This window comes from Semicossyphus pulcher, unplaced genomic scaffold (genome assembly GCF_022749685.1).
Source record: "Semicossyphus pulcher isolate SPU_LCO1_2020_fin unplaced genomic scaffold, fSemPul1.0.p SCAF_6, whole genome shotgun sequence".
Taxonomy (NCBI): Eukaryota; Metazoa; Chordata; class Actinopteri; order Labriformes; family Labridae; genus Semicossyphus; species Semicossyphus pulcher.
In genome coordinates, this window is record NW_027211737.1 from 11,607,839 (window position 1) to 11,633,144 (window position 25,306).

A 25,306-nucleotide genomic window follows, 5' to 3' on the forward strand; every position below is an offset into this window, starting at 1 on the left:
AAAACTATTGGATAAACGGTAGACAGAGTTAGCTAAAATAATGGCTAAAGTTTAGACAGAGTTAGCTAAAACTATTGGATAAACGGTAGAAATAGTTAGCTAAAATAATGGCTAAAGTTTAGACAGAGTTAGCTAAAACTAATGGATAAACGGTAGAAATAGTTAGCTAAAATAATGGCTAAAGTTTAGACAGAGTTAGCTAAAACTAATAGATAAACCATAGAAAGAGTTAGCTAAAACAATGGATAAATGGTATAAACAGTTCGCTAAAACGAATGGATAATATCTATGACCAAAAAGGTTGTGGACCACTGATGGACAGTATTTGTATCTCCAGACTAAATTTACCTCAGAGATATGTTTCATTCAAAATCAACCCGACTCAATAAATGTGACGTTTTCTCTAAACAAATTTTATTAAGAGAGAAATACTTAAAAAAATGTTGACAGTTAAAGAACAAGTATTTACTGAGATATGATAAAGAAACAAAAAATATGTTTTTCTTATTAAGTTCAACAGACACATTTGCATATAGAAAATAATGCCAATGACAGCAAAGTTTTGCACTGATGAAGAAAAGTTAGGATGTTTAGTCTCACAGAAGGCTGGAGGGAGTTTACACACACAGTACAGTTGAATATTATGGCATTTGTTTTAAATGGGAAAAAGCTCAAATACATAACGATGAAAGACTGCACATGTAGTGTAAAAAGAGAACATTTAACACATTTAACAATATTGCTTGAGCACATATGGACACACATTAAGATACTTGACCGTATAGTGTGATTACTTTACAGTCTGTAGTTTGGCACTGACATTACGATCATGCAGCTCTTGGTGATAAATACAAAAATATTAACAACATGGTACTTTTATTCAACTATAAGATAACATCCTTAAGTCTGGTTATTCTTTTAAAAACCAGGTGGTATTAGTTTAAATTCTTGCATATAGTAGCTTTACAACTAAATAGCCCAACTAAAGATTAGAGTTTAGCTACAAAATTATGATGGTAGTTTAACACAAATAAGATAAATTGCCTTGAAACCAGAAAGAGCTTTCTTGTTCTCGACTTGGACAGTTCAGCTCATTCATAGCCACACTAACCATTCACTGTGGAAATATTAATAGTTATTGCATTGTCAGACAAAAGCACTGAAGGCACTGAAGATCTGAAACCATCAAGAGGTAAAGGTGATGGGTTGCTAAACCACATTTAAGCTAATAGAGAACATGAGAAGAGAACAGTTAAAAGATGTTCAATGTAGATGGGAAATGCAACACTCGTACACATTTTCTTGTAAACATGTTAGTATGAATGAAAAACATCTTCGTACCGTAGTCACTACAGCTCTGTGGACCATAATTAAAATGCTAAATAACTGATACGTCATTGAGAATCATACCATATTCTTTTTTTTTTTTGCCTGTTCATGCCTTTTGATTTTTCCTGGAACCATCAGCAAACTTGTACAAGCAAACTAGGAAAATCAGTGAGATTCATATCTGGATTGTGAATTGTGAGCTCCTGAACAGCTGATGGATGGATGTTTGGAGGGAAGAAGAAGAAGAAGAACAGGAAGAGATGGTGTGCAGATAAAGATGACGTGATCCTGGATACCTGGACTCCTGGTGGATCTTCATATTGGCAGCAGGAAGGGATGGATTCAAAGAAAGACCAGGTGTGTGTATGCGTGTGTGTTTGTGTGCTTCCCTTCTACTCCTCCGACTCTCTCACTCGTCTGATTTCATCTTCATCTGTGCCTGCATCTGAGCGATCATCTCCTGCATGCGTCTCAGCTACAGAGAGAGAAGAAAGATAAATACAGAATCGCAATGATGAAGAGTGCCTTCCATTTACAACATTTCACATAAATACATATTAAATTTCACACTTAGACTCACTTAACTGGCCCCTATGTATCAAAAAACACAGTTCAGTTCAGTTAAACCCTCTGGAGGTTGGTAAAATGTTCCATGTTTCTGGCAGATGAAAAACAATCTTTTTGGAAAATAAAAAAAAAGATGATCTTGGTATTGGGTAACCAAAAACATCCACTGATATTTAAAGCGGTTAAAAGTTGTGGTACTCCTAATAAAAAACAACAAGCCAACTTTATCTGCTGATTCGATCTCTTTCAAATTCAAAACCAGAACAAGGGGATGACCTGAAGTGTGTTAAAACTGAAAGCTTAAAACAGCAAACATGTCTCTTAATGTAACGCAGTTCCTATGACCTGCCTTGTTAGCATAACAATGCCGTCCTGTTAAAACCACATTTATTTGTTGATATGTCTATAAGCTTAAGAAAAAGGAAAATTTGACAAACAAGCTCCTTGACACTGAGGGTCAAAAGGTCATATAAGAGATAATTGATAGGGGACAAAAATACCTCACTTTCTAGATTAAGTTTAGACACACTGAAGAATTGTGCTGAGCAAAGTTGCACAACATGTAGTTCACTCACGTCTCAAGGAAAACCACAATGGCTACGAGAAGAAGTGCAATATGTTCAGTGACACATTCAGAATAGAAACGTTATGATGACATTAAAGTGCTGTTCACACGTTTGTGTTTCACTTTTGATCGCTAGTGCAAAAGCAATGAGGTCATGAGAACCTAGGACTAGAAGACATTACCAAAATTACTTAACTTAGATTTTAGGTCTTATACCTTGAGATGCTATTCACCATTATTAGGTTACCTGCTGTTTTACTGTGCAATAACTAAACAGAAGCCTACAGATGTTTTTTTATTAAATCAAATGAAGAGTAAATATGTTTTTATGTCTATATTTATTAATTTATGTGTATATCAGCACAGCAGACAAAAGTGTTTAAAAATGAATGAAGCATAAATCAATGTCAAATAATGAATAAATAATGGTCAAAATGTAAATAAATGTTAATGGGAAGCTAACATCAGGCCCGTGAATAATTAAATGATCTAAAAACTCGTTAGCAAAAATAATGAGCACAAGACACTTTCATTTCATGGGACTTTATCTCACTGAAGCTTTGTTTAATGTATGCCGCCATCTTGTGGCAAAGAACAGAACTGCTAATTATTTATTTTCACTGATTTTTGTTTCTTATCAAAGCTATAGTTGGGTTTTCTTCTCTTTTGAGAAAAAATGATAGGATATTAAGCATTTGTTGACTTTCAAGAGGATTTTTTTTTTCTCGGTTAAGATATTTTATGATCTGTTGTTTCGAGAAGTACTCATGGGTCATGCTTAAATTAAAGTTGAAGGCTTAATGACTTCCCCAAAATTGCTTTGAATGAACTGTAATCAGGCGCTAAATATAAATATAACAGTTGTTATTCTGAGACAGTACATATCGTAAATAAAACCTTCATTAACCAAGTTTTAAGATAAGAACAGGACATTATGCAGTTGCTGATTTCTAAAAGTTTTTTTTACTAAAATACTTAAATCCTAATGATTGCAAAAATTGCTGATTTCAAATTAAACCTTGTGACTGTTTATCTTTTGATTGGAACCTTTATTCTTAACATTTATGGAATTGTGTTTGCTTGTAACATTTACACAGAAAGACACAGCTTTCCTGCTGTGTGCTGACACTACAAACTGAATGTAATTTTTATATTTTCCATCGTTACAAACTACACAGCTTTTCAGGAACCTTTCTAAGAAATAACAGTCGCTGATAAGCCTCTTTCTAGGACATTAAAAGAAAACTATGGACCTATATAAACTGTAGGTACAGGCATTACATCAGCTATTGTTATCTCTTCTCCTACCAAAAACCCTGACAGCATGTAAACAAGTGGACCTCTGTCTCCCCAGCTTTGTGTTTCAAGCTCCTCACGTTACTGAGGTCATTCCCACCATAAAACTGGGCCAGGACATCCAGGCAGGAAGTGATGCCATATCCTGCCTGGGCACATTGTTTACAAACAGCCCTGATTGCACCCCGCCCGCTAACATTGGTGCACTGCTGCAGCAACACAAACAAACCAATCAGGAACAATCAAGAAACACATTATACGAACAGGCTCCATGTCCCAGAACATAAACAACACATATAGATAATAGTAGGGTGGAAAAAATGAGACCTTGCTATTTATAGTCACACAAAGTATAAGGAAGGTTTCCTGGTTTGACCTCGAGGTCTTTCAGCAAGAAAAACAGGGCAATAATGCACATGATGATGTCATAATGCCATATGTACAACTAAGTTGAAAAGTTTGTCTGCATAGTCAGGGTAAGTCTGCATCAGCAGTCTGTGTTAGCAAAATCAAGTGGATGGAAATCTATAGATACAGTTCATTACACAGGGATTTGAAGGAGTCAGTGTTTTTTTAAGCCAGTTAACTACTATCTACCAACCTCTACGACAATGTTTAAGTCTATATGAGCTGATTTTAAGAGTATCCTAAAACTAACTTTTAAACCAACGGGTACCTTGAAGGTTAAAATAGAAAAAACCTGTTCCAAAATTACAGCATCAGTTGGAAGGAGGTTGTATTAAAGGAATGCTTGTACAAAGGCACTGGTATAATACTTCATCACTTTTGCCTGGTATTAAACACAAGGCAAAAGTTGGGTTAGGGTTATTTTATCATTATGAACTTGAAAAAAAGGCCAAACCTTTCCTTAAATCCTTAGATCCTGCACACCTGTATTTACATCTATTCAGTTCTTATTGAACCAACTAAGACACATTTTGCTCGCATGTGTGTGCGTTTTCTTACCTCAGCCTCTTTCTGTAGCAGGATCTGGTCCTTATCCACCACATCCTCATCCACAGCCCTGCAGAGAAACAAAACAACCATTATTTAAAAACTCCTGCTCCTCCTAAAGCAGCTCGTGTTTAACAGAAATAAATCAGCGTCTTACCTGCCCGCTCTCTTCAGCCTCTCTGAGCGGAAGTTCTCATAGTGCAGATCCTGAGTTACTTCCTGGAGGTCTTGCATGTGGGTCCTGTAACAAACAAACATGCAATCCTGTCTTCACACACTGGGAGGCAGTAGAGCTTCGCTGTTACCTTTTTACAATCAGCTTAAAGAGGAAGAAGTTCAGTCAAGGTTTTCAAAGACTTTCCTTCCGAAAATCCTTTTACTTTAGAAGTTTTATTGCCCAGGAGACTCACACAAGCATGGTGCGCAGTTTGAGGAAGTCATTGTGCTCAGGGTTCTCCACTTCAACAACTCCCCAGGGATAGAGACGACCACGAATCTTCTTCCCCTTAACCTCAATGAGCTGGTTGGAGCCAATCACGGCAAAGGGAATGCTCGCCTTGGAAAGGAAGATAGAGGTTAGTGGGTCCCCAGAGAGACACAAAGTCATAGGACGGGACATGTGAAATGAAGAGGATGAATAAGAGGATAATGATATCTGTCACTAAACCAGCTGAGGAAAGTGTCTGACGTAGTGATGTTACATCTGACATTAGAGTCAGGGTGTGTCCCTCTCTCACCTTCAGGACTCTGGTCTGCTCCTTAAACTCCTCGTCCTCGTCAGAGTCGGCGTCAGGTAGCTGATAAATCCTGATCCCCTGCTCTGCGATCTCGTCCAGGATCTGTGAGGTGGAAACAAGAGAAACACGTGTGAGTCAGCAGGATGGCGACCTCATTGTGACCTCCTGACATGTCCCACTGCACGAGGAAAGCTCAACTCTTGAACCCTGCAGAGGTGTCACTGCAGACACGACCAGAGGGTCAGCTTTGCTTTCTAACATTTGTACTCAAACAATCCAGAAAACACTGATTTTGACAGAAACTTCACATGACAAGAAATCCTCACCCTCACTACAGACGAGGACCACTTTCCTTAAAAAATATATTTCAATCAAGTCGTCTTAGTTTGTAAAACTTTTTTTGTATCTTTTATGGCATTAATGCTTCAATTAGTGTATTATGGATGCTCAAAATGTACAAAGTACTCTAGTTTTTTTAAGCTAATAAACCATGAGTATCTTTTTGTTCCTTGCACTGTAGTTTAAATTACTTTGACTGTATTTGTAGTTTCTTTTATCTTAAATGAAAGTATAATAATACAACCTGCATCTCATGACTTTTGTAGTTTAAAGATATATTTAGATTATGTGTTCATTCACTTTACACGGTGGGTCATAAAAACAGCAGCCACTCAGACCCATAAACAGAAAGTAAGAGAGCATTTAAGGTTAATAGAAGGCTGTGAGTGAGCACCTGTTGTTGCAGCAACACATTTAATTAAAGCCCCCCATGGAGGAAAAGAGGGCTGAGACAGAAAGGGTAGACAGGTGAAATATAATAATGGTGTGTGTGTTTATGTTCTGAAAGAGTCAAAAACAAAGTTTTCTTCCTGTTTCATTCACAGGCCGACCGGTGAAGAAACAAGTTAAAACAAAGGAGCTTTCTTCTCGGCTACCTCTGGGACAGATGTCAGTATTTATTATTCTAGACATCAAAGCTGCATTTTACTTTGTTTTCCAGAGAGCAGAGTTTTTAAATTCACAATGTCGTCTTATGTAATGGAGCCAAAAAATGTCAAGTGTTGTTTTTCTGACTTTTTGGGGACTTTCATGTACTGCAGTGTATAAAAGGACAGTGGTCAGTCAGCCAGGAGCCTGGGAAGTGAGCGCAGGTTTTCCTACAGAGCGCAGCTTCTGTTTGAGCCGTTGTTATGGCTGTCGCTTGTTTTCTCAGCGAGCTCTGTGCGCAGTGTGAGTGAAATAGTGTGTGTGCGTGGGGAGAGTCGGGTATTGTTGTGGGGCAGATCTAAAAACAAACAGGCTTTGCAGGACTCAGAGGAGAGCGTGACACAGGACCAGAGCCCCCTTTTTTTTCCCTTCATTCACTCAAACACACACGATGTACAGGCCGGTTGAACATGGAGGCTGAATAAACATCGCTCTGGCCGGCGGGGGCGAGCATAAAGAATTTTGGGAAACTGTGCTCTCAGTGGGAAAATAAACACACATGACACAATGGCAGGAAAAAATGAAACAAACAACAAATGTAGTCACACAAGAAGATAAGATGAAGAGACATTCACATAAAAATGCGATAAAAAGGGAAAATCTAACTGATCAACAAGGATAAACCGGGACAACCAACAAAAAACATATTTCATGAATAAAAACCACCATTAAATATCTAGAAACAATATCTGGTCATCGCACAAACATGAGACTGTTGTCTGCCATCATCTGTTTCCAGACCTTGCTAAGCCGAAAGCTGCAAAATGGCTGTTTACCTGAATTATTCTGTTCCGCAACGTGTGCTTAGCACGGCCTGACACCTATAATCAAGACCTCTCAGGGATCATCATGTCAAAATCACTGCCTGCTCCAAATCCCTGTTGTCTACTGCTGATTTACTGTACACAATGTCGGCCCTAATCCCTAATGTTACACCAGTCACTCCTCCTCGTCCTGCTTCTCCCAACTGTGTATTTTCGTTGGCACGGAGACGTTGGCAGTGGGTGCCATTTTGATTTTATGACCATCCTGTCCAGCTATAATACACCCCCCACACGCACCTCTCTATGTGCTGTTATGGTTGGCCGTGCAGGTCCGCTCAGTGCTGGCAGGGCAGCAGACAAACAATACCATTCAAGACTCTGCTCAGTATTAATTGGAAAAGGAAGGTAAATATGTATCGCCTACGTTTCTGGCTCATATTGTGGATTATGGAGCATTGTTTGAACAATATTTTGTCATGCTGGAAACTTGAGGGTGGAGGCTGATGCTGTCCAGTTAAAAAATGAGTTACAAGTATGACAAAATGCAGGTGAATCATGCCAGCCACTTACTTCCACTCTAAAGTCAGTCAGTTCTAGGAATAGCAGTATTAAATATACTGTTGTGGTTATGTGCAGCCCAAATATAGCAAACCCGCGGGGTTATACATAGATATAATTACACAGGGTGAAGTCATGGGAGACATGGCTAAGCAGTTTTTCTACAATTGCACAGCAAGTTTAACCAAAACCTCCAATCATAATGAATCAGGGTGCAAACCCATCATTACAGGGATCTACCATTTCATCAGCTCGACATGCCGAGGGAATAATATTTTCACGATTCATTCATTCTCACAAGCAAACCCACAAAAATATGAATGACTCAAACACCTGCTGAACAATAAGAAATAAATCTGGGACAAACTACAAAAGGAAACAAAGGCTGTAGGAGAAAAGAGCACAGAAACAACAGAGGTGACTGCAGTGAACACAGCAGGTGATGTCAACAGGTGACCACAGCCACAAGTGCACACTGACGATAACACGTTTGTCTGACACAGCTCAGCTTCCTCCGGCCTGGCACCGCGTTTATGTCTATCAAACTCAGACTCTCACAGGGAACAATACTTGGAAGTAGAAACATTCTCAGGAAATCAACAACACAGAGAGAAAAAAACAGACACAAAACAAAACAATCAAACTGCATCTCGAGACTAATCAACCCCGATCGAGACGATCGAGAGAGGGGGAACTCAGAGGGAGCAGAGCAGCAGCGCTTTTACGTAATGTTTATGTAAGCTCACAGCTGCCTGCCAGCTCCTGCAGAGTGGCCATGGGAATGAAGCGCTGCATCATTTTCATTAGAGGCAGCATATCTGATCAGCTTTCAGTCGCTTTTAAACCTACTGAGAAAACACCCAGAGGGACAGGGGCCCTCTTTTTCCAAGAGTTTATTAAAGGACAGTCCAGGCCATGGTGACTGTTAAATCTGTTTAGGTGAGCGTTCTCTGTCCCTTCTTCTTGTACATCCAACGGAATAAAACAGCTGCTTACTTTACACCTCCTGAATCCTTTCATTTCCACAGGCATTTATGAACATTTATATGTATAAAAAAAGTTACATTCAAGATATGAAATTTGCATGAAAAGAGGTTAAACTACCCAAAGCAGTATTTGGTTTATTTCATTTTCTTCAGATTCCAACACTGTTGAAATGACGCACGTTTGCTGTCTGTGTTATGCACATTTTGTTTACATGTTTGCATGATTGCTGTTCATTTCTGAAAAGCTGTATACAAATAGTCAAATGAACTGCAAACACAGCTCCAGTAACTGCCTTACCAGGATGTCCATAGACCACTCCAGCTAATGTCCAAAAAATGAGAACACTTTTATGAATTTAAAGATTATTTTTTTGGCCTTTTGGCTCTATTTATAGGACAGCTGAAGATAGACAGGAAATGTTGGGAGTAGAGAGTGGGGGATGACACATCATGCACCAAGTGATCGGCAGACCGGGAGTTGAACCTGTGATCCGTGCACCGAGGACTGTAGCCTCTGTACATGCTCTACCAACTGAGCCAAACAGCTTTATGAATTTAAACATGAAAAGTCACTATACGTAACACTTTGCCATTAAAATATCTAAAAGATGTGAACTACTGGTTTATATTTGTACATTTTATATTAATTGTAAACTAAATGTTTCTCACAATGTTGAAACTCAGAGAAATCTGTCATTTATTTCAAGGTAACTGTGCGTGTCATTTGGTGGTCCGTCGTCCAGGAACAAAAACAGATAATGCATGATGGAGAGAGAAAGGAAGTGAACTGTTTACATTTGTTTCATTTGCAATGAATTAATTAGACTGACATAATGTAATAATTCATTAATTAAAGTGTAATACGCTTCTTCTTCCATGAACACAATTTCAGCCATAGTCATACATTTCTGCCTGATTCTTGAATAATAAAAACAAGTATGTTTGATCTCCATGATCTCATGTGACTTCACACCATCAAACTACGTCTTTGGATATTGTTTTGATTAAGAGACTACAAGCAAGATAAAATATAACACTGTGCTTTTTTTCATATGAGTTTTAAGAAGAGGCGTTATTTTTACACAACTTACATGTTGTTAAAATGAGTGGCTTAGCACAATACTTATAAATATAAAGGGATACAGATATGACTTCATGTGGTTTTCATATTCTTGTCAGTGAAAGCAGCGAGGACCAGTGATCTGATGAATTCCAACCGTTCAGCCAAAAACACTAAAATGTAAAATATGAGCTCTGGATAAGTCAAAATGTGGCCTTGATTCACAGACAGTAAACACTCCGCATACTCTTTAGATAAAGACTAAAAAGATGTGATGAGTACCAGCATCTCCAGCTGTAAATCTAAGTCTTCAATGGGAGAAAGACTTTAAAGATTCAGGTGCACAATGTCTATAATTGAAGAGGAGGGTGGCTCCACCATCTTCTGCCAACAAAAACACAATAAAGCACTCTGTTCCACGAGGCATCCGTGTGGCTCTTAAGTATATCTGCCAAGAAATATAAATATTTACACTGACTGAAGAATACAGAGCGGTGCGTCACTGTAAGCAATATTTCAGACAACACTCATTACATTCTGCCATGACGAGATTACAAGACACACTGAGGTCGGAGGGCTTGGAAAGTAAAAACAGATTACTTGCTAGACTCCCATCACCATTCTTCAGTTTCTAAACTTAATTTGTTAACCTCAAGACACACGAGAACAAACGCTCGTCTCCTTCCAGGAAACTACTTTCAACTAACCGGCTCTCTGCTGCCTGCAGGGAGTCTGAGGGGGTGAGAGAGCCCCAACAATACCTGATCCAGGGGGGTCGGAGGGATTTAGCCCTCATACCAGCCTCTTACACAAACACACACACACGCACATGCACACACACACACAGCTAACTTTTGCCTTTCTTTGTGAAATGAAACAATCTGTCGTCAGAGGTAAGAAAAAAATTCAAGTGTGGAGCTTTGTAGCTCCAGGAGGCGAGATGATCACCAGAGATGGAGGACGACCTTCAGACCATCTGCAGAGTAAATCCCTCTGACTTTTTAAATATCAAAGAATAGCTATAAAACTGCATGTAGCAGCACTGGTAAAACAATACCTTTCTGTTACAGGGATTAGAGAGACTCGCATGCATGCACAGAGACACATTCCAGATATATTCAGTCAGAGTCTGAGACTCGGTGGATGGTCCAGACTGGACCAGAACAGCTGGAGGGACAGGAGGAAAGTACAAAGGAAGTCACCACTGCCATGGCAACGTGCAGGCATCATATGAGTTATGGTGATCTACACACTTGTACGGACACATCCACGCACTGCTTTGTCTGGGATAAGAATTAGTATAGTAAAGACCACCCACCTCTCCCTCTGATCAAAGAGCATGTGGAGGAACAATTGGGCTATTCATGTAATCTTGTATCTGAGTGAGATTAAGAAGGTGACAGAATGAGTTTAGGATTTCAAACACACATCAGGTTGTGTGACTCGGTCTGGTAATCAAAAGCGTCTCAACGGCAAACTCAGCAGCGAAATGTGACTCATTAGCTGCGCTGCAAAGCCCGGAAACCATCGTTACAGGTCGGCCCTCGAACAAGGAAACCTGCTGTTTTCACACCGTGGTCTGCTTGTACTTTCTTTACTTGAGAACGGATGGTTGTGTGAAAATGAGCTTCTCGCTTTATGAGAAAAAAACGCATATTTATTGTTCTAAATCTGCAGAGACACGTAGCATACCCCGGCACAATGACCGCTGGAGGGTAGATAAATAAATATATCCGCGTGCTTGAAACACTGGCAGGAAAAAGGAACCGGCCAGAAGCTGACCAGGGGGTTGTACTTTACACAAAAACACACGCAAACGCACACTTGGGAGCAATGAGGTAGGAATGAAGTAATCACTGCTTAACCTTTGCTCACGGGGCGCCTAGACATGAACAAAGAAACAATATTAAAAATGGACTGAGCATCAAACCCACATAATTACACATCATCAATCAGTTCCCTGTAGCTGCCTCATAAATGTTTTTCCTAACTTGACAGTTTGGACCGATGATGCTGAGCTTCTGTGTTAAAACTGTTTCATTCTCTGTTATTGCCATTCAACAAAACCTGGTGGCAACACTGGCCGGTACAAGCAGTCCGGCAGCGTTTATAGTTCCCGGCGGGGCCGTAGAGCTCGTTCACACAACAGGACTCTCGTTGAGCGGCTGGGGGAGACAACAGAGGGTCAGACAATGAGGGGAAAACTGTGACAGTGCCTCAGCCAGGGGTTGAAATATGGCAGCTGACGGGACAAACGTAACGGAGGGAGGGTTCTGCACAAGAGAGATTGGGCGAAGATGGACGGGAAGAGAGAAGAAAGAGAGGAGACATGACAAGAGATGTGTGGAGAAGGGAGGAAAACAGTGGGGAGTAGAGGGAGGAAAAAAGGGATGACCTATTGTCTGCTGCCTGTGCGAGAACAGAGGAGGAGCCGGGTTCTCTTGCAAACTCTGACCTCTGCCTCACGAGAACAGCCTCAAGTCCTCAACATAAGAAATAAAGAGATATCACATAGACTGGGGTTGAGGGAAAGAATGCATTTGGTTGGCTTCTTTTCATCTTTTATCATAATTAAAAGGGTTTAGTAAAACTTGGCCTTTCAAAGAGGCACTCAAAGCCTTGTTTGGTACATTTTTACAGCAGATTTTACTCATATGACTTCACTCACCATCATCATGAAGCACCCTGTGGTATGTTTAATGCTCAGACATACTTTTCCGTCCTTCTCGACAGTGTTCTGTTTGCATTTCATCATGAACGCTCAAGAGACTTAAAATTTGCACAGTAGGTAACCAATCATTGTTTAACAATTGCAAAGCAGAGTTTAGTTTTAGAAACTTGCTGTGTTCTTTTGGAAATATCACATCTGAAAATTGAGTGGGAGCCAAAATAGTTTTGAAGAAAGCAAACCGAGTAGATTGTGAAATGCATATTAACATTCTTTGGTTAATAGATTTCAGTGTTACAGATGACTTCTCGGATGTCTGAAATTCCTTCCAGGACTTGAATTGACAAAGCTTCCAACCAAAAACAGCTTTTGGTTTAAACTACAGTATGACGGGAAAATGAAAAAATGAAATAGATTATGTAGTCCTGAGACTGCACAGTGGTGCGGTGGTTAGCGCTGTCGCCTCACAGCTAGAAAGTTCCTGGTTCGAATCCTGGTTCGGACCTTGTGAACCTGTGTCGAGTTTGCATGTTCTCCCTAACCCATCTTTACTGTTTTTTGCTTGCAGCAGGATTCCAGTCTGAACCAGCTCTGTGCCGTCATCTATGTTCAAACAAAAAAAACAACCAGTAAAGAGACTAAATCCCTGCACAGGATATGACTGCAAGGTCCCAGACTGAGAGGATCAGTCCTTCAATATACCCTCCTCAGGGCAACTTATGAGCTACAGACCACAGAGACCCCGGTGTAGGAAATTGGCATTAGAGCAAATAAAAAAAAAAGAGGACACAAAGACGCAGAGGAAGAAAGTAAGAGGCAGCTGAGTGAGGGGCTGCCAGGAGAGGAAGGACCGGGCGAGAGCAGAGCAGAACTAAGGGGATGAAAGCTGAACGGTGGGAGGTTTGTTAACTTTGTCGGTGAGCCTGAGCCGCTCAGGGCAGCAGGTTGTGTCTTGTCAGTGGAACAGTCTTTACTCGTTGCAGGAAATTTATATTGTTCTGTACAAGCTGTTTCCGCCTAATAAACGGAGAAAGGACTGGACGAGCCTTGAGAGAGAAAGCTGGGGTCTCATTTATGAGAGACAAACGGTGAGAAAGTACCGTGTTAAAAAACAAACTAATAAATTCAGTGGGAGGAACGTGGGAGGTTATCAATCATCCTTGAGCGCTCAGTTTCCTGGCAGGTTCTTGGAGCTCTGACCTCAAAGGAAGGCCTGGTGCCCCGCTGCCCTGTATGGGACTGTAAAGCAGGAATCAGGCACGTACACCTAAGAGCCACTTCAACTAATCTGATCAAACCAACAAATACTCAGCCTACAAATGTTTGTTCTCCTGAGAGACACTTAGAGAGATGAATTAGCATTGCTATGACGCTAACCATCAACAATGATTATGTTTAGATGCACACAAGAAGGCAGATTAAGTAAAGACAGTAAATCAAAGTATTTTATCTAAGTACAAAAAAGTATTCAGGTTTTTTCAGCTAGAATTTAACGGCATAAGGCAGGAATTAACCACATCAATTACATGCAGATATATCCTGCCGGTTCTGTGGGCTAAAATCAGGGCTACTGTGTACAGTTGTGAAATATACCGACACTACACAGAAGCTATTTTTACAAACTGAAGATCAAAGTGGTGTACGCCCAAACAGTGACCACACAAGAGATAATAAGCCCTCCTGAGGGGCACAAGATGCCATTTCTAAATGTACGGCACATCTCTTAATTCAGACGCTGTATTTCCTGCCAATAATGGATTGTTCGGGAACTCACTATCATGAGACACAGTCAAACTAAATTTTAACTATTTGTGTTGTTTAACCATTACAAAAAAGACAATTTTATGAAAGTAGTATAGAAATAAAGATGTTCCTCGTGTAAGATTTAAGGCAGTGTGTGTGTGTGTTTTTGTGTGTGTGGTCCTGCGTGCGTGAGTGTGCCCGTTTTGTTGAATCAGCAGCTAATTGCTCTGACTGTACAGTGGGAAATGTCTGTTAAGGGAACACTTAACAGAGCATGTGAACAAACTTTTTGGGCAGACAGTGATAGAGAAGCACAGAGGTCAGATCAAAGCGATATAGTAACAGAATTTCCGCTGCCCCACGTTTTCAGTATAAAGATGTCTAACAGTGAGCTGAACGAAAAACAAGAGAAGAAGAATCAAAGAGTTCTGTCAAAACTCTAATCAGCACAGCTGACCTTTTGCACGCTGCCAGCTGGATCAGAAAGCCAACAAGCAAGGGGTTTTCTGTAATTTGGGGCGGGGGTCAGCGGTGGCAGGAAACATGGTTTTGTTCATGTTAAGTGCCAGAAGAACACTCAGAAGGTTTGAGGAAGGTCACACCACAAAACAACTGTACAGAGCACAATTCAGCTGGAAGGTCTCTTAAGGACAATGCAGTGGAGGAATGCCACCTTTGATGCAGAGCAACTTGCACAACAGTTAAAATACAGGAAGTGTAGTCACACATCTTATATTGCATAAATGTAGCAAATGTGAAATCCTGTCGTCTTAACAAATTCAGATGAAACTGTGACTCTAACTTCCTAAGATGCTGCATCATCAATTTAAAGCAACCAACTGTGGGAGCCTCAAACAAAGCTGACTCGCTACTGAGCTGGACTCCGGTCAGCCTGACGCCCTGCCAGACCACCGGCTCCGAGACCTGAATGAGAGGCAGGTGGGAGGTCTTGGCATGCACAGGCAGGTGGGGAGACGGGCCGACTTCCAATTAAAACAGAACGAAGTGGCCTGAGCTGAGAAAAGTCATTAGTAATGCAGCACACTATTTTTTCTAAACAAGGACTGCAACTAACGATTTTTCCCCATTAATAGTCCAGCAGTTACCCTCTTTTTATAGGTAATTGTTTTACTTATAAAATGATATAAAACAGCACAAAATGCCTAGGAAGAATTCCTAAAGCCAATGGTGACATTTTCAAATCACTAAATGTTTCTTGAACAGACCAAAACCTAAACCTATTATGTTTATAATAATAATGAACAGCAGAGAAAAGCAGCAAAAAGTTTGTAGTTTGGGTCTTTCGAGTCTCCTCTAACTATCTGTATATTTGTGTTAAGAGCCTGGATATGAAAGGAAAGTTTTGTCCATTGCTCATGGGGCTGTTCAACGATACAGATATTTTGGGAAAATGTTGCTTAATGTTTATCTAAGATAATTAAAAGTAAAACCCAAATGAGGGCCAAATTATGTGTACCCCAGCGACTCTTTAATAATAACAAAGCAATCTAATGTATGAACTTTTGGCTCCTTCGAGCCTGAAGAGTGATTGCATTATGTCAAAAAAATGTACAACTACCATCGCTTCCAAGTGTGGAAAGGGGAGTTGTAGACACGTCATGGGCTTGAGAGGTTGACATTTATATTTAAGTGAAAGTAGAATAAGTTTGTTGATAATTGGTACTCATTAAGGTCAAGAAAATAAGACATCAAATCTAAAGGAATACTGACGCAGTATGGATGCATCAGAGAGGTTATCAGCTGAGCATGTTTCAGTCAGATGTGTGTGTGTGTGTGGTATTGCACTTCTCTGGACTGCAGGAAGCTGAGGAGCGTGCAGCAGGGCAGATACTTGGGGAACTTCCAACAGGAAGTATCTGGGACAGTTTGAAACTGGATGAGATGTGCTGCCTCCATATTATATACAACACTCTTTTCCTACTGTTGTACCTCCTACTCTTTCCTCTCCTTTGTCGTCCCTCCCTGAACTCAGGAACAATCTGGCTGTGTCATCAAAAACACAGAATGTAAGCTGTAAATTACAGGGAAGAGAATGTGTGCTTTCCCACATGAACACATGGATGCTGGACACACCAGGCTGCCAATAAGGATGTATAAGTGATTGTCATATGAATAGTGTATGTTCTGTAGTCCACTTTGTAATGGCTAAACCATACCATCTGTAGAAGGGACAAAAAAACCCACAACACTCCAACAAAGTCCCCAACATCCTGACAACAAGCGCTAAGACATTCCAGCATTTTCCTTGTGCTAAGAATAAAATGCACGGGAAAGATGACAGCAAAGCAGATTTGCAATCAGATTGTACATCTGCAATGGAAGAGACGATCAATGATTGATTCTTCTACCGTAATAGAAGGTGATTTTAACAAACTAACTTACTTAAGTGTTTATTTACAAACCAGTTTGCTATATAGAGAACTACTTCTGCTCTCTGTATGAATGCTCACCAAAATTGTGCTCTGCACTCCTGTCACCTCATTCAAGACATTAAAGACCATTAAATATGAAACACAGTGGATGGTGTGTGTGTGTGCGTGTAGACATCAAACTCACCCTCCTCTTCAGGCGATCCCTCTCCCTCAGTGTCAGTGTGTCAGCCTTGGCAATGACTGGGACTATGTTGACTTTGCTGTGGATGGCCTTCATGAACTCCACATCCAGAGGCTTGAGACTAGCAAAGAGAGAAGATTAAAAAGAGACGGAACATTTAGGATACAGTGGAAAGCAGAAGATGGCGTACACACAGGAGGAAAAGGTTTTGAGAAAAAAAGATAAGTGAGAAATTTAGGGGCAAGAGAGAAATCAGAAGTGATAACACTAATCGTAATGTGATGTTAAATGACATAATAGCACTGGAATGTGATACTGTTTCGCCATCATAGGAAAAAACAATAAAAGTAAAAGGTGCTTTATAAAAAAACCAAAGAGAAGGTTCTGCCTTGTCTTCATTTATGTGTGCCGATTGGTGTAACAGTGTTTTGGCAAAGGTCTAATAATTAAAAAACATCATCATAATAATATATGCATGTTGTAGAAGTTCTTCTCTCAGGTGGTCCTGGATGAACCACAGTATAGTAAACCACAGCTGGGCAGAAATAACATCACCTTCAGCTCACTATCAGTGTCTGTAAAATTGTGTTTGTTTACCCGTGTCCAAACGGAGATATGAAATAGAAGCAGCAGTGCACCCTGTTGTCCACTATGTGTCTTCGGTTCAGCCCGCTCTCATCGTGAAGGTATCGCTCAAACTGATTGTCAATGTACTGGATGATGGTCTTGAAGCTGAAATCAGACAGAGAAACAGACAAACTCCTCCTTTATCACCGTGAAACATATTTCACCATCAACAATTGAAATAATTTAAAGGAAGGAAATTTATACACATCATTTTGGAGGCAAGCAGAGGTTCTTCACTGTCAAAAAACTGTGAGCCAAATAATTCTGCACTCCCGCATGACTCAGCAGTGTGTTTATTACATGTTAAAAGATATATTGATGCTGTCGTAAAAATTCAGTATCACCTGTTTTGTGATGAAGAGGTTCATGTTCCTCTGTGACCTGAGATAAACTCTTCTAGCTAAACTTTAAACACAGTATGAAAATCAACTTGAAGAAAAAATGATGTCCTCATGTATGTTAAAAATATCAGTATAGCTCTTTAAATATGGTGAAACCTGACTATTGCACCTGACTGATTTATTTACTTTTAAACATTAGTCAAATAACTGAGAGGGTGACATAAGAACAGTTTTGCAAAGAAAAAAGAGGAAGTGACTGTTATTGTTTTATGACAGCACCTTGGCATTTGTTTCCTTTTGAGGAGAGATTTGTGTCCAGGTTTGCAGAAATACGGATATGTCAGGACAATCAGAAGGAAATAGATTTTTGGCTACACTGACACCACTGACATGAGGATGCCACACTAGCAAACACACGCAAAGTTTAAGGAAATCTGGACAGGGAATGCAGAGGGAGGATAGGTAGGGAATGGGGAGGTTGAGATGAAACTTTAAAAAAAGGGAGTTGTTGAGGACAGGATGGAAGTATGAGTGAGCATGCCGGACAGGAAACCTGTCCCAAGTTGTTATCACTCCCTTCTCCTACACGCCTCATTAACACACCAGTCCTGACTGTTGATGGCATCTCCGTATCCAGGGGTGTCGACCACCGTAAGGCGAAGCTTTACACCTCTCTCTTCAATCTCAACGGTTGATGCCTCAATCTGCACCGTCCTCTCAATCTTCTCTGTGGTGGGTAAATAAATACAAGAATAATTGATGTGTGGCATAACAGAGGTAACACGTCAAAAAGTGAAATCATAACATTAATATGGAAAGTCCCAGCCTTAACTACGGGCTAACACCAGCCAAAAAACACAGACTTTAGGGAAGTGGATACGCCTTCAAAATGAAATCATGGGTTTTGTCATCTGAAAACACATTTCCTGATACAAACATTTCTGCATAATCTGCTCAGGGAGGGCCGGCAGAACAAGCCAGAACAAGTCCTAATCTAAGTCAAGTCATAAGAAGGGTAGGGTCATATTTTGAGACTAAGGCATTCCCAACATTCCTCTTTAAATAATGCTCTGCTGGAGACATTGCTGCAGACACTTCTCTGTTATTACAGTGTGTATATTTCCGTACGTGCATGCGTGTGTATGTGTGTGTGTGGGTGTGTGGGTACTGTGGAGTATACCTGCGGCACCAGGGATGTAGCGTTCCGGGTAGAGATCAGTGAGGAACAGGCTGTTTATAAGTGTTGATTTGCCCAAACCAGACTCCCCTGAAAAACATAGAGGATGGGAAATAAAGCTCCACTCTTTAAAGCAAACATACAGTACATTCTACATCAACACTAAAGAGTGATAACTCACCTACAACCATTAGGGTGAATTCAAACCCTTTTTTCACTGATTTTCTGTGCACTTGATTTGGGAGGTTGGCAAACCCGACATAACCTGTTGCATCTGGGAACTTTAGAGCAAAAGAGACATTCACATTGTTTTAAATAGGGTCAAAAACTGTGATTTAATAACAAAATATTGAAGTAATAGGTAAGTAAGAAGGCAAGTAAGTTTCCCTTTTCACTCTGTAAATCTGCTCCCCCCTGACATTCCCATCATTTTATAAGGGTGAGTGTTGTGCGTGAATGTGAGAGTGAGTCTATATGACAGTGACTGATGATGATGCATATTATTCTGAAATTTCAACAGGCAATAAAGCCCTTCCATGGAACCCCAGCATTTGTACAGGATATCCTCTCTGGATGCCTGTGTAAGCATGTGTGCATGAGATTAAAAGTACCATGAGTCTTAATCACCACTGCAGCCCACTGAAACCCCTCCCCTTTACTCAAATGGCCAGTGTACGGGCTGTAACATGTAGAAATGTCTGCCTGTTACTCACCTTCCCTTTCTCTCCTGATTGAGACATCGCAACAGTTTACTGGATGTCTGATGGAGAAAAAAAAAAGTGTTGAAAAACATTTCAGATTAAATTACAAGCAGCAAACCACTTCCTCTACCCATCTTGGTAAAACCTGTTCTCAAGTATTCACTGAATATCTCTAAAAACAAAACTCATTTCAAGAGTTCTGTTTTCCTCTTTAAGTGATGCTTAATCTATCAAAAGTAACATTTATATTGATCACATCTTGACACACAGCCTGTAAGACAAAACCATAAGCAACCTAAAAATTAAGTCATGGTTTAAAGCTCCATGCATAGAAAATCGCATGCCAAAATAATCATTAAGCTTATTATGAAAATTAATTGTTGTTTGTTGTTGGGGGTTTTTTTTCGGTTTGGTTTGAACCCATTTTGGCCCCTGTGAAATTTTCATGCTGTGTATTTAAGCTGCTCTGCTGTAAAATAAACTTGTTTATGTTTAAGCTAAGAAATCTGTTCAGTTGTATGTGTTGTTTGTAGCCTTCAAAGCTATTTTAAGCCTTATTGCTGGAGGAGGAATTTGCTATGACTTTGTGGTTAAAGCCCCCTTTGTGAAACTAAACATTAAGGTCTCATTATACTTATCATCGATATTAGAGGGGACGGGTTTTATGAATAAAATACCTTATGTATACTAACAACTACACATGAATAAGACCATCAAGATTGCCATTAAGCTGTTCTGAAAAATAAATGAATCCAGTCTGTTGGTTCATATTGTCAATATACACTATATATATTTTATATGTAGACTTCCATGAAGCCATATGATATCAATGAGACAGGAAAAAGAACATACATCTTCATTTGAAGTATCTTCATGTGGCTGATTCCTTAAGAAACACAAATCCACCTGAGGATATTTAGGTTGTAAATTGTGATTGTTCAACTCTGTACATTCAATCCCCACTAAGATTCGGGCCGACGACCAAACTGTTCCTTCACACTATCACACGGAAGGAGCACAGATTAAGAGCTGTGGGCACCAGGTCTGTTCCCAGACTCCCATTAAACTGTTACTGTCTTGCATACTCCCGTCCCATTCGACGACCCCGAGCAGACGACAGAGCAACAAGCCTGCTTGATAAATTAGCCGCGTAATGACTGAGCAGGAAGAACAGGCTCCATTTTATCACCAACACAGTGGCCCTTGACAGGTGGAGTGTGATAAGCATTGGAAAGAGGCAGGCTGCGGCGTGCTGCCAAACGGAGATGCACTCTGGTTATGTAATGTTAGAGGTGGCATGGGAACCCGAATTGACCGACTGCTTTGGCATCTGCAAGCACACGTTTGTGGACACTTGGGGAACCATTTCACACTGTTAAATGTATTAGGTGACGGTTCAGGGGCCCTCTGTATCTACATGAAAGTGGGCAGAGATCTCTCATACTGACAGGGTGGTTTCACCAAGCCCGCAGGGAGAACAATGGCTGTTTATCGCTCTGGTTCCTGAAGCCTTTCCTATACAGGGCTGCTCAGCTGAGGCAGGAGGGAGAACACGTGCCTCACCCCTGACCACTTTGAGGACGGACCACATGTAAGGACAGCAAGGGGGTACACCAAACATTGAGGGTAGAGGAGGGCAGGGTTAGGGCCATCATAAAGGTCAAACGGACAAGATGTGAGGCCAAGAGAACAACAATAAGCACTGACATTAAGAATGAGAACCTAACATTAATGTTAGACAATCCACATAATAGTATAAGGAAACTAATTGAACTCCATTTAAAATGATTGTTCAATTAATTAACAAAAAGTGGACCTAAAAAAGTCAATAATCTATGTATCCTTTTAGCCATATACACCAAAAGTGTACCACTAAAATTACGGACTGACCATCCAACAAACTGTAGAACATGTCCATCCATAAAAGCCACAACACTATCACGGCTTAATCAGTAGTTTCAGCCATAAAAACACAACAAAGATGATAAAAAATTAGCTTTTTTTGCTAATAAACCACTTGAAGTTAATGAATTGTGCAGCCCACACACCGGTGTCTCCATGTGTATCACACACATACACCACCCCCCAAGTGTTATTCCCCAACAGGCTCTGTGGGAACCAGCATTAGTGCGGCAGCAGATTAATTAAAGCGTTCAAAGATTGGAGTTGTAATATCACAAAGACAACACTACAGGACAGACAGGCAGGAGGCACACTTCAATAATACTCTCTTAATAATGGCCGTTTAATCGGCTGGGCCGCTGAGCTGCTTACACACACGTACACACAGCTATCAACATGCCAGACATGGGGGAGATTAAACAGTTAGGGCCAAAAGGGAAAAATGCCACCTTAGTTAAGCCAAAGTTCTTGGCATGTTATGCATTTAGAGTTGATTTATTGTCTGGACTGACGCCATGAAGGGGCGGCAGAGCTAGTACAACTATTCACCTTCCTGACAGGCAGTGACGAGGGTCCGCACACTCTCTCTGCATGAATTAAAGACTTTCTGCTCTTATTGGAAACATTGAAACAATTTTACACCGTGGAGATTTGCCGAACTCTGTGGCACAACAACAAAAATGGTGATTTACTGGCAACCGATCACAGCAACGGGGACCCCGGAGCTTCTGAGTGTAATAAAGTGATGTTTGGCTCATGTAAAAACGCACACACACGCACAACAACAAAAAAGAACGGGGAGGGCTTGAGTGTTATGAAGTAGCCCCTTGAGGCCAAAGGTAGTGGTGGCGGGCAACAGTAATAAAGATATAATAATGTTTTTAAGCTGTGGCTTTAGAGACATTCTACAATATTAGCTCAGAGAGAGGAAAGAAAGCAACAATAGGCGAATGAAAAAGCCTTTCAACCATGAGGAAACCAGCAGGCTTGTTTATAACACGGTTTAAAGCGCAGGATGGAGCATTTATGATGATGGAGACAGGATAGGAAATGACTAAAAACAAGTGGGAGTCATACAGAAACATAATGCTATCATAACACTGTCTTACCGATAAAGCTGCTTTACAGTAATGACGATGAAGCTCTACAATGGTGACTGATAGTGAAACTAACACTGTGGGTACAGTTAAAGGGGCCGATGATATATTTATTTAAATCTCCAAGTAATGGAATCTGTATGATTATGTTTGGTTAATGTTCATGAATGAAAATATGAATAAATGACAGTTTGAATAACAAAATAGTCAAGAAAATGAAAAAAAGTAAAGTAAGTTCTTTTACTTGAAGTAAGTAAAGAAAATCTAAATATTAACGCAACAAGTTCCTGTTTCTTTAATGTGAGGAAGTACTGCTCTTCTCTGTTACCATGGTAAAGTTAATAATGTCTTTGATTTTGGTGCTGTTTGTCAGGAAAACAAGGAATGTCAGGAATTTAATTTGCTGGATGCAAACAATCTTATATTCAGTTATAAATCCAAAAAATGTTTATTAGTTGAATTCCCAGAAAAAGATACATTTCCCAAAATCTTTTTGTATTTTGAAATTACATATATATTTTATTAATTTCATTCAACCATACAACAAATAGGTGTTTGTAGCAGCCTTAAATAAAAGGGCATTAAAGCCTCAGTACACCAAAATATGTACCTGAGTGACTATAGCATACAGTGGACAAACTCAATCAAATGTCACATATGACTGTTTTCCTGTTAACACAATAAATCTGGTACTTGAAAGGGTGAAAGCTATTTATAATGTGTGTTTTTATGCCCAGTTTTTCAACACCGACTAGTGAACAAAGGTGTCCTGCTGTGTAATATCATCATTCAATCCTCTGACACAATAGCTCAGGTCCACTTTGGTCTGTCAGTGTGAATCAAGTTTTGTTTTTCCATTCACACCACAGTGCAAAACGGTAGGAAACATCCCCTTGTAGTTTATAGTGTCAGACAGATGTCTTCCCTGAGCCGGCCGATGTTTATGAGAAAAGGTCGCGGGAAGGGGAGAGGTCAGGGAGCGGTGAAGGTGCTGGATCAGAGGCTTGAGACGTCTTTCAATACCAAGAGATGTTGTCCCTCTGATTGCAAACTGATCTGTGTCCAGCTTTGTAAAAACCTAAGTTGTTTCTGAAATAAAGACCAGCTGCAAACTAGAGATTACAGCTTACACAGTTTGCCATCCATAGTGTTCACCACTCAGCAAGACAGGAAGTGAAATATGCATGTTTTCACTGAGCCAAAAACACAAGCAAAGATGGACGATAATTCTTCAATAGTGGCCCTAAGCCACATCTTAGACAACATAATGAGAACATGTTATTGTTTCCCACTGTTATTGTAAAGTTGTCTAAACACAAAATTTATTTTGGTGCAAATGTGCTTTACAATCAAAGGTCAGGGATTAATCGGATGTTAGAAAGCGATTTCACAGTCTAGGAATGTTACACAGGAGAGATTTACAGGAAATTTGTGGAAGTCAAGGCTTTGAACTTGAAGTTACAGATTTTATATGGTAATGATTTATGAATATGTGATGTAAAACCACTTCAGTGTAAAAACTTTCCCAGCAGTTGTCAAGTCTGAACAAGGACAATGGGGCAATAAATGAGTCCTAAAGCTCTTAGTAGTATTAGGCTCACATCTCTGGTTAGAAAGTTTGAAGACGAGTAATTATTTAGGCTGGACAGCTGTGTGAAATAATTAAAAGAAATCTTTTTTAAAAATGCTTAAGTTACTTGCCCGGGGATTTTTGAAACGCGTGGGCTTGTGTGTGTGTTACAGTTGGGTGTCCACCACACCCAGTCTGACAGACACTGACTGAGTTTAACAAACATCAACTGGGACAATGACATTATAATGCGTAGAAAATATACAGCTTTGTTGAATTACGTAGATCCTTGAACTTCAACTTGCTCTAAAACACTTTTGATAAATCGAATTTGAGTATAATAAAGCAATGAAACTTTGTTAACGTTAACGTTGTCAAACTTTAGCAAGCAACAGTTGTTACCGCGGCTGGTGTCATGTTGCCAGCTCGCCTTAAACTGTCTGTGTCTTCTTCCCCCTGCTCCGTCTCACTCAAACACTTTGTAAAAAACACATAAAAACAATATACCACTACGAGGTGCCTTACCTGAGTGTTACTTTGAATTATTGTTAATCAGCAGGAGCTTTCTGCCTCTCGCCGCTGTCCCAGCCCAGGAAGGGAAACCCGGAAACTGTCCCAATAAGTCCGCCCTCGTCCCGACAGCTTTCATTACCAACGGCTATCTCGCTGCGCAACTGACGCCATTACGGCTCATCGGTCCCGACGGCTGACTCGCAAGATGTCATTCCTTGTTAGATCCAACATGGCTGACTGAGTGTTACAGTCTCTTTGACAACCGTAACAGTTGTTTTTGTCCCTGTCGTCTAGTTCGTGGAAAATGTTTAATGCACTGACGAATTATACATTAATATGTGACATTTGCTATACATTTTCAACTCCATTCAAATACATCATATGTTTATTAAAGGTTAGATTTTCTTTTAATATAGGCCTATTTTAGAATACAAAATTGACCAGAAGTGCCATAAACAACTTAAATGCACATCGCGGCCTTTGATATTATCTGTTTTCCAGTGACGGAAAATAATGGTATCCTTGAATATTTACACATTTTAGATGCTCGCGTTTTCACATCTCGCCTCTTATTCTGCGTCACAATCAGA

General features: G+C 40.2%; 1 protein-coding gene across 1 annotated transcript; it reads right to left on the bottom strand.

Annotated features, from left to right (window-relative positions):
* Nucleotides 1–392: 392 nt before the first annotated feature.
* LOC138610346 (septin-2) lies at nt 393–24,800 on the bottom strand. The gene is made up of 12 exons (XM_069683084.1): nt 24,729–24,800; nt 19,647–19,693; nt 19,115–19,214; nt 18,937–19,023; nt 18,360–18,483; nt 17,386–17,520; nt 16,792–16,909; nt 5,449–5,550; nt 5,122–5,267; nt 4,869–4,952; nt 4,724–4,781; nt 393–1,804 (listed from the first exon to the last, which is right to left on the bottom strand). Exons 2-12 carry the CDS (start codon nt 19,671–19,673, stop codon nt 1,739–1,741), a joined length of 1,047 nt encoding a protein of 348 aa, XP_069539185.1. The 5' UTR covers nt 19,674–19,693; nt 24,729–24,800; the 3' UTR covers nt 393–1,738.
* Between the last annotated feature and the right edge of the window lie 506 nt (nt 24,801–25,306).